At 40.1% G+C, this 17,959-nt stretch overlaps 1 protein-coding gene across 1 annotated transcript in view; it reads left to right on the top strand.

The window, feature by feature from the left end:
• Nucleotides 1-17,959, top strand: part of SYNPR (synaptoporin) — a 294,771-nt gene that overhangs the window by 151,594 nt on the left and 125,218 nt on the right. The window contains exon 3 of the mRNA XM_068983000.1: nt 14,474-14,598. Within this exon, the coding sequence (XP_068839101.1) occupies nt 14,474-14,598 (125 nt within the window). The remainder of the gene's footprint in view (nt 1-14,473; nt 14,599-17,959) is intronic.

Genomic DNA, 17,959 nt, shown 5'->3' with positions numbered 1-17,959 from the left:
TAATAAAAAGAATTGAATGTGACCAATTAGTTATGGATCAAGATTCCCCCCCACTCCAAAATCCTGCATTATTCTAATTTGCTTGATGGATATAAATATAACTGTAGTTCTTGAAATGTTCAGTTTTTAAAGAAGACGCATCAAATACACTGAATTCATTCAGAACAGAATCCAAACTTGACTTTTAGTTTTTATTTAGAGACCTGGTAACTAAAACTTCCTCTTAAAAAGAAAAATGCACTTAAAGGATTGCCACTTTGTATTTTTTTTTTAATTCTAAATATTCTACATTATCATGAAAGCATGGCTTCTGGCAATGAATCATTCATACCAGCATGTTCTATACATGTTATTGAATTGCAGAACAGTGACAGTGTTCCATGCGTTTATCTGGCTCTAATTTTCCTATCAAGCAAAAACGTGGAATTAAGATATCTATCAGTGCTTTTCTTTAGTTATCTAAGATCAGATTTCTCCAGAAAAATGTCAAGTTCAAATACACTACAATAGGCAAGAAATTAATTCATAAGACTCTCAAATCAGCTGTCAGAGAAATGGTTTCATTCTAGGTGAGAAGCTCTAGGGACTTTTCATTTTTTCTTGTTATTCTATTATGATAGATTATGAGAGAATTGGAGTTGATTCCTTTAAACACAGTGACCATCACTGAATCTGATGAAAGATGAGTTAACACTTACTCAATAAAGTTTGACACATGTGTAAACCATATGTTCCCATGGCATATTTTGAAATATTCTTACCTTGATTGTAGACAGTGATTTTTTTTTCAAAATATTTTAATCAATGAGCAAGTCAAATATGTGATTCCACTTACATTTTCTGTAAAAGTAAATGACTTTTTAATAAAGGATTCTTTAAATTCTATGGTACTTTATAATTTTCTAATTTCATATATAGCATTTCATACAATCCCATAATCACTCTTTCCTCACCTACCTTTATATTGCCCCCCCAAATATAAATAATTTGAAGGTGTTATTGAGGATAATTCTGAGAGTGAATTTTCTTTGATTTTACATTTTTTCATCAAAATAAATGTTAAAGACAGCATAGCCATCTAATGACAGGCCTGAATTTACTTTGCTCAAGTTATCCAGAGTCTGTCTAAATTTACAGTTTTAATAAAAATCTTATTTTTGATTGAAGAGTATTGATTTATAATATTATGTTAATTTCAGGTGTACAGCAAAGTGATTCAGTTGCATATTTTTTTTTCAGATTATTTTCCCTTATAAGTTTTTGCAAGATATTGAATATAATTCCCTGTGCTATTCAGTAAATCCTTATTGCTTAGCTATTTTATGTATAGTAGTTTGTGTATGTTAATCCCATACTCCTAATTTGTCCTTCCCACCCCTCCTCCTCTTTGGTAATGGCAACTTTGCTTTAATAAAATATTTTTTTAGTTATAAAAGTTACACACGCTTATTGGAAGAAATTGAAGCAATGTAAAAAGAATTAAAAATGAGATTCTGCTTCCATTATTCACTCCTCAGTGTTAACAACTGATGATACTACAGTACAATTTTTCAAAACTTTTTCAAATCTATTAAAAATGTGCATATGTATAAATACTTCCTTTTACAAAAATGCAATACACATGTGTCATACTTGGCAATTTGCCTTTTTTTTTTTTTTCTTGCTTTCCATGAGATTACATGTAACTTTCTGTATGTATACTTTTCATACTTTTTAACTATTACATAATAGTTCATTGAATACCTCAAAATTTATTTGGTTAAATTGTTAACAGGCATGAAGATTGTTTCCAATTTATTTTCACTATTTCAGTCATGTGTTTTACTTCAAAGACTTGGGTCAGGCTTTATGTGAGAGAATACAATTCTAACAGAAATTTACATTTCATTTCATGGACAAGTGTTAAATTTAGCTTATAAGACACACAGAAAAAACTCTCTGGGTACTGTCCAGGGAAAAGGAAATAACTGGATGCTGAATAGGCTTGACTATGCTATCTTGCCTTTATAAAATGCCATGAATGCTTGTTTTACTTCTGCATTTTTCTCCTATTAATTTCTGGAGCAGACAGTGGTGACTGACTGACTGAACAACCATTCCCAGTCCTTATACCATTGCCGACCACCCCTCTGTAGCCCAGGAAAGCTAAATATTCACTTCCTAGGCTCCCATGTAGCTAAGGATGTCTCTGGAAATGCAGCAGCCAATTTTTGGTGATGAGGCAGAGACCACAGGAAATAGAGATGTTGGCTCAGACATCATCATACCAATAGCCACCTAGTTCTGGACTTCTCAATACGTATGAAAAACAAAGTCCTTATTGTTTAAGCCACTATACATTAAAATTTCTGTTCAGTTCAGTTCATTTCAGTCGCTCAGTCATGTCCGACTCTTTGTGACCCCATGAATTGCAGCACGCCAGGCCTCCCTGTCCATCTCCAGGTTGCAGATTTATGAAAATGAAAGTGGAAACTTCTTATGCTATATTGATAATTTTGGATTCTCCTGAAGGGTCTTGACTGGGAAATTCCATGAACAGAGGAGCCTGTCAGGGTACAGTCCATAGGATCACAAAGAGTCGGACACAACTGAGCGCACGTGCACACACACACACATCTGCAGGGCCTGGTCAGAATTCCTCAGGTGATAGTATGAAATACCAGTTTTATGCGGCTACCTTTGTTTGGGAAGATTTCGTATAAATCACAAAACAGCTAGAAGGGCATAGTATCCAGTTTTTGATATGTAACCTGACATGGAAAGCAGCATGGAAGATATTGGAACTGGTTAAGAACACAGATAGTTATATACAATGACAAGAAAAAGCATACAGCTCTATAGGAGAGAGCTTTTTGACAACGGTTTTCAGTGCTTCCAAATAAGATAGAATTATATTGTCTTCCAGGGATGACCTGCAGTTTTTATCTTCACAGGAAGGTCTCTTCTGAGGTTTTACAGGGCTCTTCACAAAAACCTTCTGGGTCAGAGTGTTGCAATAACCATAAACTGATGATCAGAGTGGGTACTTGGTCAATTTCTTTGGAAAAATCCAATTATCAACAGAAGAAGAAACACTAAAAGAAAGAAGAATCGGGTCAAAATGAGTAGAAATGGAACATTAAGTTTTAGAGGTGTTCCATCAGTCAGCTAAGGGCCACCTGGGTAGCCCATGGGGTATGAGGGAAGCCACAATTAATCAAACATTCTTTCTGCACAAGAAAATATCCTGACAGTATGTATTCCTTGCTTTTCCAGGGCTACTAGAGAGTAATCAGCTCCTTTAAACAACTGTGTTCTCAGAAGTGCTCCTAAGGAGTGCTAAGGACCAGTGGCTCATCAACCCAAGTCAGATCATAAAAGGAGAAGGGACAAGACAGAAGGCTTCATCAGAGGGAGTTGGAGAGGCAGGAACTGGGTGTCTTTAACTTAAAAGTTGCTGAATGATGGACAGGAATGTGAGGGACTTCCCACCCACCGTGAGTAGCTGACAATTAGGAGGAAAGTCTTGTTAAATGTAATTGACAGAACTACTCCTGGCAGACTTCTCCAGCATTCTTACCATCCAAGATTCTCAGTCCTTCCCCCATGATGACCTGTGATGCTGCAGAACAAAGTCTTGTAATGCCGAGGCAAGATCTGTGAGCTACCACTGGCATCCATTTGTATGATCAGGGCTTTGTCTTACAAATGCTTCGTTTAGTCCTCATTTGGCTTTCTGAGCATTGTTGGCCTTAACTAGCCCATGATTGATTTTAGTCTTTCTATAGTCTGCTCCAGCCAAGTGAGACACCCTTCATAGCCCTGGGAGAGTTGGGACAGATGAAGATAAATTTTAGAGAAAGGAAAATCCAAGTTCAAACCATGACTACTTCACGTGCCAATAACCCATGTAATCTTGGCATGCTGTTTGACCCAGTTTCCTCAAGTGTAAAATGAGGGATTATGTTTCTTTCCACTTCAGAGGGGGTTGTTGAGAGGATTAAATGCGTTGATATAAATAATGTATTTTCTGAAGGGACTGGCCCAGAGCATCAAGTGTGGTTGATTTTTTATTACTGTCATCATCCTCTTCATGGCCATCATCGTCACCATCACGATGTTTATTACTCTGGGCTTCAGTGCCAGGGTACACATTTCCAAGTCCTTCACCCTCTCATCTTCTCTTGCGCCTTCACTGGGTGTTCATTCACTTGACAGCATTTATGAGCCACCTACCATGTTTTGGCACAACAAGAGTACAGAGAGAGTGGAGTGGTGGTCCTGCTGGTATAGCATTTGCAGGTTATCTGGGGATGTAAGCCAGTTACTCGTCTTCTAGCACCTAGACTTGCTCTCTCTCCATCCACACGCTCCAGTCCAACCAGTGTGGCCTTTCTGAAATTCCTATCGGTCATACCCCTCCCTGGCCAATAACCCAGGCCCCTCCGAAAACCCCAGTTTCTCCTGGGTTTCTGTAAGGGCCAGTTGTAAATAGGTTTGCTTTTCAGACCATAGGGTCTCTTATTGTCCACACTGAGTTATCTGGTTGAAACCTGAAAGCAACCATAGACCACATGTGTGAATGAGTATATGTGGCTTGACGTGGCCCAGGGGCCAGAGTTTTGAGATCCTTTCTACATCAGACCTGGCACATCCCTGCCACCTCCTGAATGGAGCCTCAGCTTTCTTCTCATCTTACAGTGTCTGTTCCTGTCCTGTCAGCCGCACGGCTCAGATATGCCTTACTTCTTCACTTGAGTGTCATTGATTTGCTTCTCTCTCTACCAGAAACACTCATTTTCTCTACACCTGGCATGCTTGCCTGGCATCTGCTTAGCTGTCCATTCCTCGAGAGTCCACTTCTCATGTCTCTCCACTCTGCAAACACACTCCACATTTTCCTCTAGGGGCTCCAGTGACTGCCACCACCAAAAAGCACTGTCACCATACCTGTTCATCCTCTTGTCCACATTCCCAAATAGATAGCAAGTTCCCTGGAGGTGGCGGTGTGCGTCCTTCTAAGTGTAGGGAAGAAACATTTCCTTGGAGAAGGAAATGGCAATCCACTCCAGCAGTCTTGCCTAGAAAATCCCATGGACAGAGGAGCCTGGTAGGCTACAGTCCATGGGCTCGCAAAGAGTCTGACACGACTGAGCGACTTCACTTTCACTTTCACTTTCCCTGGAGGTGGCAGTGTGCGTCCTTCTAAGTTGCTTCAGTCATGTCCAACTCTTTGCGACCCTATGGACTGTAGCCTGCCAGGCTCGCTGTCCATGGGATTCTCCAGGCAAGAATACTGGAGTGGGTTGCCATTTCCTTCTCCGGGGACCTTCCCCACCCAAGGATCAAACCTGCATCTCCTGTGTCTCCTGCATTGCAGGCAGATTCTTTAGCCACCAGGGAAGCCCAGAGGTGGCAGAGGGAAATATATTTATATATTTTAGTCAACAAGTGTTTAGGGAGCACCCACTTTGTGCCAAGAGCTGAGATTCATCAGTAAAGACAAGGGTATTACTTTTCCTCAGAGAAGTGGCCAGGCAAAACATAAACAAGTGAATGCATAATGCCAAACACAGATTTTTAAATGTCTGCTCAGGTGAATAGCAACAGAAGTGAATAATGAGAGTGAGAGTGGGGGTGGGCTGGGGTCAGGTGCCCTTCTCTAGACAGCATAGTCCAAGAAGACTTTCTGTTTGCAGATCTCTGCTTATGTGGAAAGAGCTGCAGAGATGAGAGTGTATCTAGCTATAAGCTGAGGGGCATGAGCTAAGGGGTGCTGAGTGGTACCTGTTCTTTCCTTAATACAGTCCTAGGGCCATTGCAGTGCGAGGAGAACAATTGGTACTTGGTCAGTTTTTGGTAACTATCTCAGTTGCATTTCCCAAAAGCAGATCCTGAGATTTGCTTTTGGGAAATGGAAGAATGTAGGCTCAACAAGTGACCTGAGAGATGATGCCAGGAAGCACAATGATGGGTGAGGAAATGAGAGAGGAAAAGGAAGACTCCAACCACAGGTGTCATTCACGAGCAGATTTGCTGTAGGCAATAGGGCTCAATCCCATTGGAAGAAACTGTATTAAACACACCTCAGAATTTCCCCACTGACAGAGAAGGACACTTGGGGGATTTGTCCACCAATTTCCATCCCACATTGTTTGGAAACTGACACGGAATTGATCGCCGGAACCTTGCACCAAGCCCCAGTCACAGGCTGTGTCCCTGCTGCCTGAGATAGCCCTCAACAGAGAGAATTGAATGTTTAGGGAGGAATCTTTGATGCATATGAGGACTGTCCCCGTGACACTGCAGGTGGCCTGTAGAGAATGTGGAGGGGATCCTAAGCGGAGCATCAACAGCTTTTCCTACAATAACTAAATCAGTAAGTAAATAATAAGTGATTGAATGTATACAACAAATGAATGAATGAATAATTGAAGTGAAATCAGCCAAATAAACCCAAGGTGAGTGATATGAAATAAGAGGAAATATGAGCTATGGAATAAGAGGAAATGTGAAATAAGAGAAGTGAACCATTGAAATCAGCCCCAGGTTCTTGCTCCAGGGGAGAGTCAAGAAAAGTCCTGTGGTTGCTGTGGTGTGCTTGAGCACAGCTGACTCTGCGGTGCTCTTCCCAGTCAAGTTTCAGAGATGTTATTTTTGTGGCTTAGAATTGGCCATGGTGGAAGTATTTACACCATGGAAATTGGCAAATGCTGTATAAGTCAACATGCATTGGAGAAGGAAATGGCAACCCACTCCAGTGTTCTTGCCTGGAGAATCTCAGGGACAGGGGAGCCTGGTGGGCTGCCGTCTGTGGGGTCGCACAGAGTCAGACACGACTGAAGCGACTTAGCAGCAGCAGCAGCAGCAGCAGTATAAGTCAAGATTGTATCTGTGGAGCTCTGATTGCCAGCACACACAGCTTGGTGGTAAGAGAAATACCACTACTTGGTCCCAATCACCTAATCTCTTTCTAGCCAGGCCCCTTACTCTCACTTATTTCTTCCAAGGGCTCTTTCTTGCCAGAGATTGTGCATGAGACCTTGGAAGATGTCCCCTCCCTGACTTTCTGGAGACCACAGTCCCCATGAGAGTCATTAATCAGCCTGATTTCCTGTCCTCCTCCGACCTATTGCTTTCCTCTCTGCCTTGCAAATTAACCAGAAGGATTAATAGCAGCTTTCACTGATATTCCTCGTGTGGTGCAGTTAATTCAAAGGAGGGAGCTGCTTGCACTTTTTTCAGGGGAAAACCTTTGGTATTGTTAACTGTGTAAAGGTATTCCTGCTATGAGGAATTTTGGTTTGTGGATGCTTATTAAGCCAGAAAGTGCAAGGCAATGCTTCTGTTCTCTTTATCCCGGATGTATTCCTAATTAACTGCATGCAAGGGAAATCTCTGCTGGCTAATTTCATCCATTAGAGAGTAATTTTTGTTGTTAGGAACAGAGCCATAGATCATCCAAGACAGTAGTGAAATGAGAGTTCATTGTAGGAGATTTGTTTTACTCTCCTGAACGAGAGGGAAGAGAGTGATTGGGCTGGTGATTATGATATTGATTACCTGAGGTTGTGCTGGAGGCTGAGGTGTCTGCTCTATTTGAGGAGAATTGGAAAGGTGGCAATGGAAAGATGGCAACACAGAACTATTTTTTTCTTTTTTAATTTTCATTGAAATGTAGTTGATTTATAATATTGTGTTAGTTTCAGGCATACAGCAAAATGATTCAGTTACATATGTGTTGACTATACATATATATAAAAAACATATATGTTTTTAGATTATTTTCCATTATAGGTTATTACAGCATATTGAATAGAGTTCCCTGTGCTATACACTAGGTCTTTGTTGGTTATCTATTTTATATATAGTAGTGTGAATATTTTAATCCCAAATTCCTGATTTATCTATCCCCTCTCCCTCTTTGGTAACCATAAGTTTGTTTTCTATGTCTGTGAGTCTATTTCTGTTTTGTAAATAAGTTTATTTGTATCATTTTTTGAGATGCCACGTATAAACAATACCATATAGTATTTGTCTTTCTCTTTCTGACTCACTTCACTTAGTATAAAAATCTCTAGGTCCATCCATGTTGCTGCAAATGGCATTATTTCATTCTTTTTTAATGGCTGAGTAATATACACATACATACAATGGAATATTACTCATATATAAATAATATCTTCTTTATCTATCCTTCTGTTGATGGCCATTTAGGTTGCTTCCATATTTTGGCTATTGTAAATAGTGCTTTGATGACTCTTGGGTTACATATAGCTTTTCCAGTTATGGTTTTCTCCAGATATCTGCCTTGGAGTACACCCACTAGATCACACGCTAACTCTGTGTTTAATTTTTTAAGGAGCCTCCTCATTGTTCTTTATAGTGGCCACACCAGTTTATATTCCCACCAACAGTGTAGAATGGTTCCCCTTTCTCCACCTCCCCGGCATTTGTTATTTGTAGACTTTTTGATGATGGCCATTCTGAGTGAACTTTTATAATTTCACTTGATGTGGGTAAATGAACTTTTGCCCCTGGACTATGCCCTTGATGTCTAGGAAGGTGAGTAAGTACACTGCATTACCAAAAAGAAGGCACAGGTTTGGTTGAGGATGAACACAGAGCCCAGAGCTTATAGAAACTCTTACATGTACACACGCATACACAGAAACACAGTGTCATTAATCTGTCATCATGTTGCATATAGCCTAGAGAGCTGACCTCAGATGGAGTTTTTCTCTCAGACTCTTCGCCCTCCCGAGCCTTCCAGGACCCATCTTCAATTCTCCCTCCATCCTGGCTGCATAACACAAAGTTTTTCCATCTCCCAAGAGAGGAGATCATGTCTTAGGAATCAGCATTAGTCTCTCAGAGTCTAACATCTACAAGACATAGGGACCATCCTCTCGCTAATATCCATGGCCTCTCTAAGCAACACTTGTCAAGCTGAGAAAGTCTATGTTCCTTTACAACATCTTCCACAATTCTTCTTCTAAAATCCTCCACCCCCACCAAGGCTGAAAAGAGGAAAGAAGGGAGGGAGATAAGAGAGAAGGAAGGGAGGGAGGAAAGGAAAGAAAGAAGGAAAGGAGAAAGAGAGTGTATTACCCATCCTCCTTAGCAGTAGGTTTGCAGTATGTGTTTGTGGGTCCCCAGTGAGCAACATGGAAAACCTCAGGCCACCACAGCACCGTGATGCATCTCTGGTTAAAGAAGTATGGACCATTTGACAATCCTCTATCCATGTGGTCAAAAACTGTCTTCCTGTTATTCTAGAGCTAATTAGAAGACTGCTGTCTGAGGGAATTTACAGACCAGGATTCTAGTTCCAGCTCTGCTCTTGCTGAGTTTAAGGCAAATGGACTTTCTTCTCTAGTTCTCAGTTTCTTCAATAGTGTGGTGATAGGGGAGGGGAGGGGAAGGAGAAGGAAGAGGAGGGACACACTCTAATGGTTTACTGAGGGCTCTGAGCCTGATGCTTTGCATGTGTTCTCTCAGCTGACATACCCAAATCCACGTGAGGTAGATTACTGTCAACCTCAATTCACCATCCAGCTGCCACATTGACCTTCCATTGGCTCCTTAAACTTGTCAAGCCTTTCCTTCCTTAGCACTTTCACTTAAGCTGTGCCCTCAGTCCCTGGGGCTTCTCTCCACGCCACCCTCCATTGCCTGTGGCTTTCTCGCTTTCATCTGCAAGGTCTTAGCATAAATGTGACATCTTTAGATATAACACCCTGTTCTGGAAGATGTCCCCCAGGACACAATTTGTAATTATGTTATTTGTATGTTCTTTTAATTCTGTCCCAACCCCCTTCCAGCATTAAACTTCAGGGTAGGCAGGGACCTACTTTTTGTTTATCTTTTCTCTAACTCTTTACCTTTCTGTTTCCCATCATCTGGCACCTGGTAAATATACCATTAAACAGCTGCAGAATGAGCAGTGAATTAGTCCTGATTTAGTGGATATAAGAATGAGGTTGGGAGAAGTTAAATATCTTGCTCAGTGTCAGGCAGCTAGAAATTGGACTCAGGCTCAGGTCTGCCTAACTCTGGAACTGCTCCTGTCTACCACCTAGGGTGGAGTTGTTGGGTGGACTTCCAACTTCCAAGATTTCCAAAGTTCCATCTGACTCTACATTTCTCTGCAACACTAAGAGAATTTCAGATCCCTAAAGGACTTCCATTTCCCTCTCCTCACTCTGTCCTGATGTATCCTAATTATAGGACCAGGTTCCTGGCTGATATACTGTGAAAGAGTTAATTTCATTCTCCCAGATATTTCACTTTCCAGACTATCCCTATAATATTATTCACTCAGCAGGACCTGACTCTTCCGGTGTTGTACAGACATTATCTGTTTAATCCTCACCAGCCCCACGTGAGTTTTGTATCAGTCACACAGTATGATTTCTCTTTAATCAGTGAGGACTGTGGGGAATGCAGGGTAACCAGAAAGCCCATAGGTATCATATTTAACTCAAGTTCAGAGCTCGATAGACGTTAAAAGAAAAAGTAGTGGTGTGTGTGGTTTCAATACTCTGATGCCTTCCTCTAAATATCAAATATTTTGATCTAAATATGTAATTTTAATACATAATTATCTTTCCACCTTAAGTTCACTGCATGGTAGTATTAATAATATTTTACTGTGTGTAAGGCGCTTTAATATAAGATAAAAAGCCAAAAGTGGTTTCTTTACAGCCATTAAGCACTGAATTTAAAGGATTTATCTTTGGGTCTTTTACCTCTAAATCACTCCAGTTTAATGTTACAGGGGATTTTAAAGACTACTACTGTTTGACATCCTTATGCTATCCTGCCACACTTTTAATATAGGATTATTAAGCTTCACACACGAACTGTTGTTGTCAAAAGGAAATATGATCACATATGCTGAGTACTGGACACGATAGCTAGCCCATTGTAGGTACTTAATAAAGCCAACAACAGATAATTCCTCCTAACCTTTTCATGTACAAGTGTTGATTACACACGTAGGACTCTTGCCTGAGAGAAGTACACATGTGTAAATACCACACAAATCTGCATGGATTCAGAGAAGACTGCACATAAGTACATACTCCATCTCTTTTCTTCTCTCAGTGATTTGGGAGGACACAGGGTATTTCTGTTGTACCGATGAGGAAAGGACGATCTCCACATCCTACCACAGGGCTCTGGACCCTGCTGCTCCACTCTTTCTTTTGGAAGAAATTGTACCAGAGACGCTGTCGTGACATGGCACAAAGGACTGTGCCATCCGGTATTGTATGATGAAACCTAGATTTAAGCATTGAACAATTAAAATCATGTCCTCCTTTTTCCCACCAAAACTAAGAGCTGACAGAAAGAGAACATTTGGTCATGAGCAAATCCACATCACAGGGATCCAGATCTGAGTCCTGTCAGCCTTGGTGTTCTGTGTGTATCGTTCTCAGATTTCACGATGGGTTGGAGGACCTTCTAAATGTCTCCACAAGTCGCATCAGTGATATAAACTAGGAGGGAAAGCTAACGAAGGAAAAAGATAAGGGTTTTCTGGAGTGCTTGTATGTTGGTTCATTGGGGCTGATGGTCATATAGATTTAGCTAGGGAGGAAGTCTAAACTTCCTATTTCATGTCCTACAAGATCTTACCAAAATCTCTTACACATTTATTTAGAGTAATATCTCTTGTTCACATTTATTAAGTGCTTTTTCTGTGCCAGGATCTGTTCTAAGTGCTTTACACACATTAACACAGATAGTCACATTTTGTTTTTACTATATCTATAATATCATTTGGTCAAGTTGTGTCTATTTTAAATTACTGGATTTAAAAACCAATAACTTGGTGGATTCTGGATCAAGATGGCAGAGTAGGAAAATCCTGAGCTTATCTCCTCCCACAGACAACAAAATCTAGGACTGTCTACAGAACAGCTGTCACTGAGGATGACCTGAAGACTAGTAGAACAGGTTTTCTAAAACTAAGAATCTATAAGGAAAAGGCCTCATCAAGTTGGGTCAAAAGAACAGAAGCATGATCTAGTCAGAACTTATGGAGGGAGGAATATCACAGCTATGGCAGTTCCCTCTGTGGAGCAAGGGCTTTGAGCCCCACATTGAGCTCCCTAGCTTGGGGGACCTGCTCCAGGAAGATGAGCCTCTGTAGCATCTGACTTTGGAAGCCAGAGGGGCTTATGGCCAGGAAAGCTGGAGGGCTGTTAGAAACTGAGACTCTGTTCTTGGAGAGTACGCACACACACACTCGCTGCTCAAAGTCTCAGCACAGAGACAGCAGCTTAAAAAGCACCTGTGCCATAGGAGAAGGAGATCCACTGACTAAATTTAGGACGTGTGCTGGAGGGGTAGAGATCTGGTGGAACTTTCTCCAGGGACAGAAACACTGGCAGGCGCCATTGAAAAAAAAAAACAACAACAAAACTCTCCTTCTACCTAGTGGGCCCAACCCTGGTGTGTACCACTTCTGCACTCTCCATCAACTGAACTAATACCATGTGTACCAACCTGGTATATCCCTGAGGACCTACCCTGCCCATCCCACCTGCCCCAGCTGGCTCCTCCAAAGCAGCTGCTGCCACATCCCACCAACAGGCATTCCCATCTGACACTGGCACCCCTCCAAGGTGGCTCCTGCTCCAGGGGTCCAGTCCCACATACCAGCAAACCCACAATAGCCTCTCTTGGGCCTCAAAGCTACTTCAGAGTTTTTTTTTTTTAATTAATTAATTTTTTTAATTTAATTTTAAAATCTTTAATTCTTACATGTGTTCCCAAACATGAACCCCCCTCCCACCTCCCTCCCCATAACATCTCTGTGGGTCATCCCCATGCACCAGCCCCAAGCATGCTGTATCCTGCGTCAGACATAGACTGGCGATTCAATCTTACATGATAGTATACATGATAGAATGCCATTCTCCCAAATCATCCCTACTTCAGAGTTAAAGATACACACAGAAAATGCAGGAATGGGAGAAGATATTCTATGCAAGTGGAAACAGAAAGAATGCTGGAGTATCAATACTTATATCAGATGAAATAGACTTTAAAACAAAGACTGTAAAAGGGGACAAAGAAAGGCCTTATATAATAATAATAAAGATCAATCCAAAGGTAAAGCAGATATTAGCAGACAAAAAAGGAGAAACTGACAGCCATAAATAATTGTAGGGGACTTTAACACCCCATTTATGTCAATGGAGAGATCATCCAGACAGAAAATCAATAAGAAAACATTGCCCTTAAATGACACATTATAGCATATTGATTTAATATATAAATACAGATTATTCCATCCCAAAAGAACAGGATACACACTTTTGTCATATACACTTAATATTCTTCAGGATAGATTACATGTTAGACTACAAAACCCTTACACAGTAATTCCTCTCACTATGCAAAGTGAGCTAGTGTTGCTAATAGGAACCCAAGCTACTATAAGAAGGTGAATTCCAAAGTTAAAATAAAATAACTGGAGGTACTATAGAAATGAGCAGGACATTCTTTTGAATTTAGCCAAGCTAAGTGGGCAAAGTTTGGTATTTGTTTTCTTCCCATCTTAGGGCATTCTCACCCTCCCAGATATATCTTCTTTCCATGGATACTTCTTTGAGTTCCTGCTTCTAATTTTCCCTGCCTGATTACCATAGATGCATGTTTTATGCTAGGATAGACTGATATTAATTGGTCATCAGTTGAACCTTTTAATAGTTGACTCTTGAAAGAGCAAGTAAAACAGAGATGAAACCACCGAGGATGCTTTAAGGTTGACATATATGATGTTGTGCTCCAGAATAGCACATTTTAGGTAATCTCCACTTCCTCCACCCATCAATCCTAAAATTCTTTGTGCATTTTTAAAAATCTGTATTAGTCCAAAAGACAAAACGTGTGTTTTGCAGAAAATTCAGATAACCAAAAAGAAAGAAGCAAGGAAACATCTGAAATTCTTCCCACATGGAGATATCCATCATTAATCCCTCCGTGTGTAGCTTTCCAGAGACTTTGATGTAAGATTACATCTCTACCTTCTGTAGTGTGACAGTTCTTTACACAGATGCTGTTGTTCACTCACTAAGTTGTGTCTGACTCTGCGACCCCATGGACTGCAGCAGACCAGGCTTTCCTGTCCTTTACTATCTCCCAAAGTTTGTTTAAGTTTGTGTCCGTTGAGTCGGTGATGCTGTCTAACCATCTTTACACAGATATTTGATCTCAAATGCAGATATTTTGTCCTTGTATTTAATTTTTCTGCAAGCAAAATTACTCCAGCTTTCCAGGCAATTTTTCACACCATCCCACTCTCCATCATCATCCTGGCCTTCATTCCAGCCTAAACCATATATGATGCCATACTTGGATGGTCATACTTGCCATCCTAACCTCTCTCAATGTAGACACTAACCTCCTGCTGACATATTTCATGAGATCAACACCATTCTAATAGCTGCCTTCTCTATTCTTTCTTTGTTCTCTGCAGCTTTTTGCAATCTTTGCATTTGCAACATGTGGTGGTTATTCTGGAGGCCTGCGGCTGAGTGTGGACTGTGCCAACAAGACGGAAAGTGACCTCAGCATTGACGTGGCATTTGCTTACCCATTCAGGTAGGGAATGGTGCCCTCTTACAGAGAGGCAGGAAACTTTCTTCCTTATGTGGTTTCTTTTAAAAAAGATGCAACCTCCCAGGAATTTCTGGGTAAAAAGAAAGGATTCTCCCTGAGCCTGCAAAATGCCCAAATAAGTAAAATGCCCATCTAGCACCCTACCCTGGGAAAAGTTATTCTCTGGGAGTTGTAGCTTCAAACCAGAATGAACTCTTTTCTCCAACACAAACTGCTACAAATGCCCCAATGTTGGAGTCTTATCAATATGGAGACCTCAGTTACACAATTCCTTCCTCCTCATCCATATTTTCATGAGTTCTGTCAAATTCTGTCTAAAATTGTGTGGTCACCTTTCATTTCATATCAACTATGCAATCCTGGCTGATAATACATTTAGTGGTATTAATAGCAAATAGTGTTTCCATGTGCTAGACATTGTGCTTAGCTTTTCACCTGTTTAATCTCATTAAGTCATCACAATGACCTTGTAAGGGGACTACAGGTATCATCAGCATTTCAAATGAGGAAACTGAGGTGCGGGTACATTTTCCCAGGTTCCCTTGGTCGGTAAGTGGCCAAGTCAGTGTTTGAGCCTACCCAGGGTATGCCCAGAACTCACATCTCTATCCCTGTACTTAAGTTGCTTGAGATAATTCTTTCAACCTCTTTATAAGTTCATGATGAAAGATAAGACCTGTCTATAAAATAATGGCTATATACATGCCAAGATTTGTCCCAAGTCAGACATCTTGTGGTTATGATCCAAAGTGGATTAATTGAAATAAAAATCTAAATGATTTGTTTCTGTAAAACTACCAAATGCTTGGTACCAAAAAACTGGTGTGATTTCTGAGAACAACTTTCAATATAATATTTTGGCTTCTTATTAATATACTCTCCTGTGTGCACTTCAAGTTAGCAAACATTTGTCAAGCAGTCATTTTGTGCCAGATACAGCACTGGCTCTGGAAATACAGAGAAAGGTAGAAATTTGCTCCTAAGAACTTTTCTTAAACAGATAAGTACAGTGTTTTCCAAAATCTTTCCCATGGAGCCCTAGATATTTAATTTTTCTAAAAAGAAAGGAAGAGAGAAAGAAAAGTAAGAGGAAAGGGATGGAGAATAGGAGGGAGGGGGGAGAAAGAGCTGGAGAATCATTAAACTATTTGATAAAATAAGTTTAAGAAATACTTCTTAGCACTTTGCCCTTTTAATACACATTTTGAATCACCAAGAACACAATGTTTCTCCAAATGTATTTGACCACAGAAAGCCTTTCTCACTGGACATCTCAGAAGATTAATATATCATGGAACACATCCTTAACATATCGATCTAGTAAACTTTTCCTAGTCCAAAACAAAAATGTCTCAGTTCACAGGCAATGAATCACACAGACGTGGCATTTATACCAATGTATTAAGCAGTTTTTAAGAACTGTACAGTAATACAAGTTACAAACACCTCTGCTCAAGTAGATACTCTCCTAATAAACTAATAAAAGAGTCCAAAGCAGAGAAATACTAACCATAGAATGCCTGGTAATTTAGTAATAAGAGTTGCCTATGCCAGTGGTAGTTGGGGTAGGAATGTCTGACACGTCTGAAGGTTCTGGAGGAACTCCTTGGCTTTTGTGTCGAATGACTGAGGCCATGTGTGCATACTGCTCAACAAAGGGGATCTAGGAGAAGAGAGGAGAATTGCCGCTGATCATGACTGAATAGGGGGGAGGGGTTAAGGAAAGACAAAGAGAAAATAATAGGGAAAACCGTTTTAAAGTGAAGACGATAAATTTGGGTTTGATCATGCCAGGTTTGAGGTATTTTCTATCAAGAAGTTTCATGCTTAAATCCCATATAAGGAGTGAGAGGGGAGCCTGCAAATGGGGCTCCAAGATCATAATCACGGAATGAAAAATAGGTCCTGAACAAAGAGAGGCCATCAGGAGAGATAGAAGAGTAGGCACACAGGGCTAAGCCGTGGATGATGCCCACACTGAAGAAAGGAAGAAGGAGAGGAATAACTGAGGGAGAACAAGAAGAGCCAAAGGAAAAAGAGATAGGACCACTAGGCAAGTGTAGGCTTCGTGGAAAATAGGGATATGTCATGCATGAGTGATACCACTCAGCACTTCAGAGAAGTCAAGAAGTGAAAACTAAAAGGCCAGTGGATGGAACAAATGGTAGTCATTAAGGAATTTCATGAGATATTTCAATAGGAAAGAAAGCATGCCAGACTGTTGGAGAATGGAAAATAGAATTTGGTATTTTTCCCTCAAACAAGTAAAATGCAAAATGCTAAGGATCAAACCATTTTTCCTTAATCCCTGGTGGCTTAGACGATAAAGCGTCTGCCTGCAATGCGGGAGACCCAGGTTCGATCCCTGAGTTGGGAAGATCTCCTGGAGAAGGAAATGGCAACCCACTCCAGTACTCTTGCCTGGAAAATTCCGTGGACAGAGGAGCCTTGTAGGCTACAGTCCATGGGGTCGCAAAGAGTCGGACACGACTGAGCAACTTCACTTCTGTATGACATGATGTTTGTGAAGAAAGAGAGCAAGGTTATTAATGACCTTTTTGTAGAGAAGGCGTTCACCTCTGCTTCTGGAAAGTAATCATCTCATTCGATGGCATGGTGATAAACTTGCCACCTTGGCTAGACAGCAATAAAGGTTTCCATAATAAAGGTATAAAAATCTTCCATCACTTGAGAACAACTGAATTAAAGACTAAGAGCAGATTCATCATAAAAATAAATTAAGTTGTTATGTCACTTTTATGTCTGGAGACACCCATCAGAATAAAAAAAATTTAAGTTTTCTATCAATTTCAAGCATTCTTATAGATATGGGATTGGTAATCCTTGCTTTAGATAATTAACAAAATTGTCCTTGATTAATTTATCCTAAGGCACCAGAGATATAGAGAAAAATATGTGCATGAAAATATTTATTATTGAATTATTCTAAGTACTTCAAAATTAGAAATAACTTATGTGTCCAAAAATAAGGAATCAGTTAAATAAAATGTGATAGGCAACCACTAAAAGTCATTTTTTCAAATAACATGTAAGGACAAGAAATGCTCCCAGCATTTTATTAGGAGAAAAGCAGAATACAAAACTATATGTATATAATGTATTTATGTGTGTATATAATGATTCCAATTTTGTTTTAGTTTATACTGGCTGATCATAGGACTATAGCATATATATAGACTATATATATGAATATATATACATGTATATATGTGTATGTATATATATATATAATGATTTCAATTTTGTTTTAGTTTATACTGGCTGACTACAGGACTATAGCTTATATATAGACTATATATATGTGTATACATATATATTTGTA

The sequence above is a fragment of the Capricornis sumatraensis genome, chromosome 10 (genome assembly GCF_032405125.1).
Source record: "Capricornis sumatraensis isolate serow.1 chromosome 10, serow.2, whole genome shotgun sequence".
Taxonomy (NCBI): domain Eukaryota; kingdom Metazoa; phylum Chordata; class Mammalia; order Artiodactyla; family Bovidae; genus Capricornis; species Capricornis sumatraensis.
Note: the sequence above shows the minus strand (reverse complement) of the source record. Positions and strands in the feature narration are given on the sequence as shown.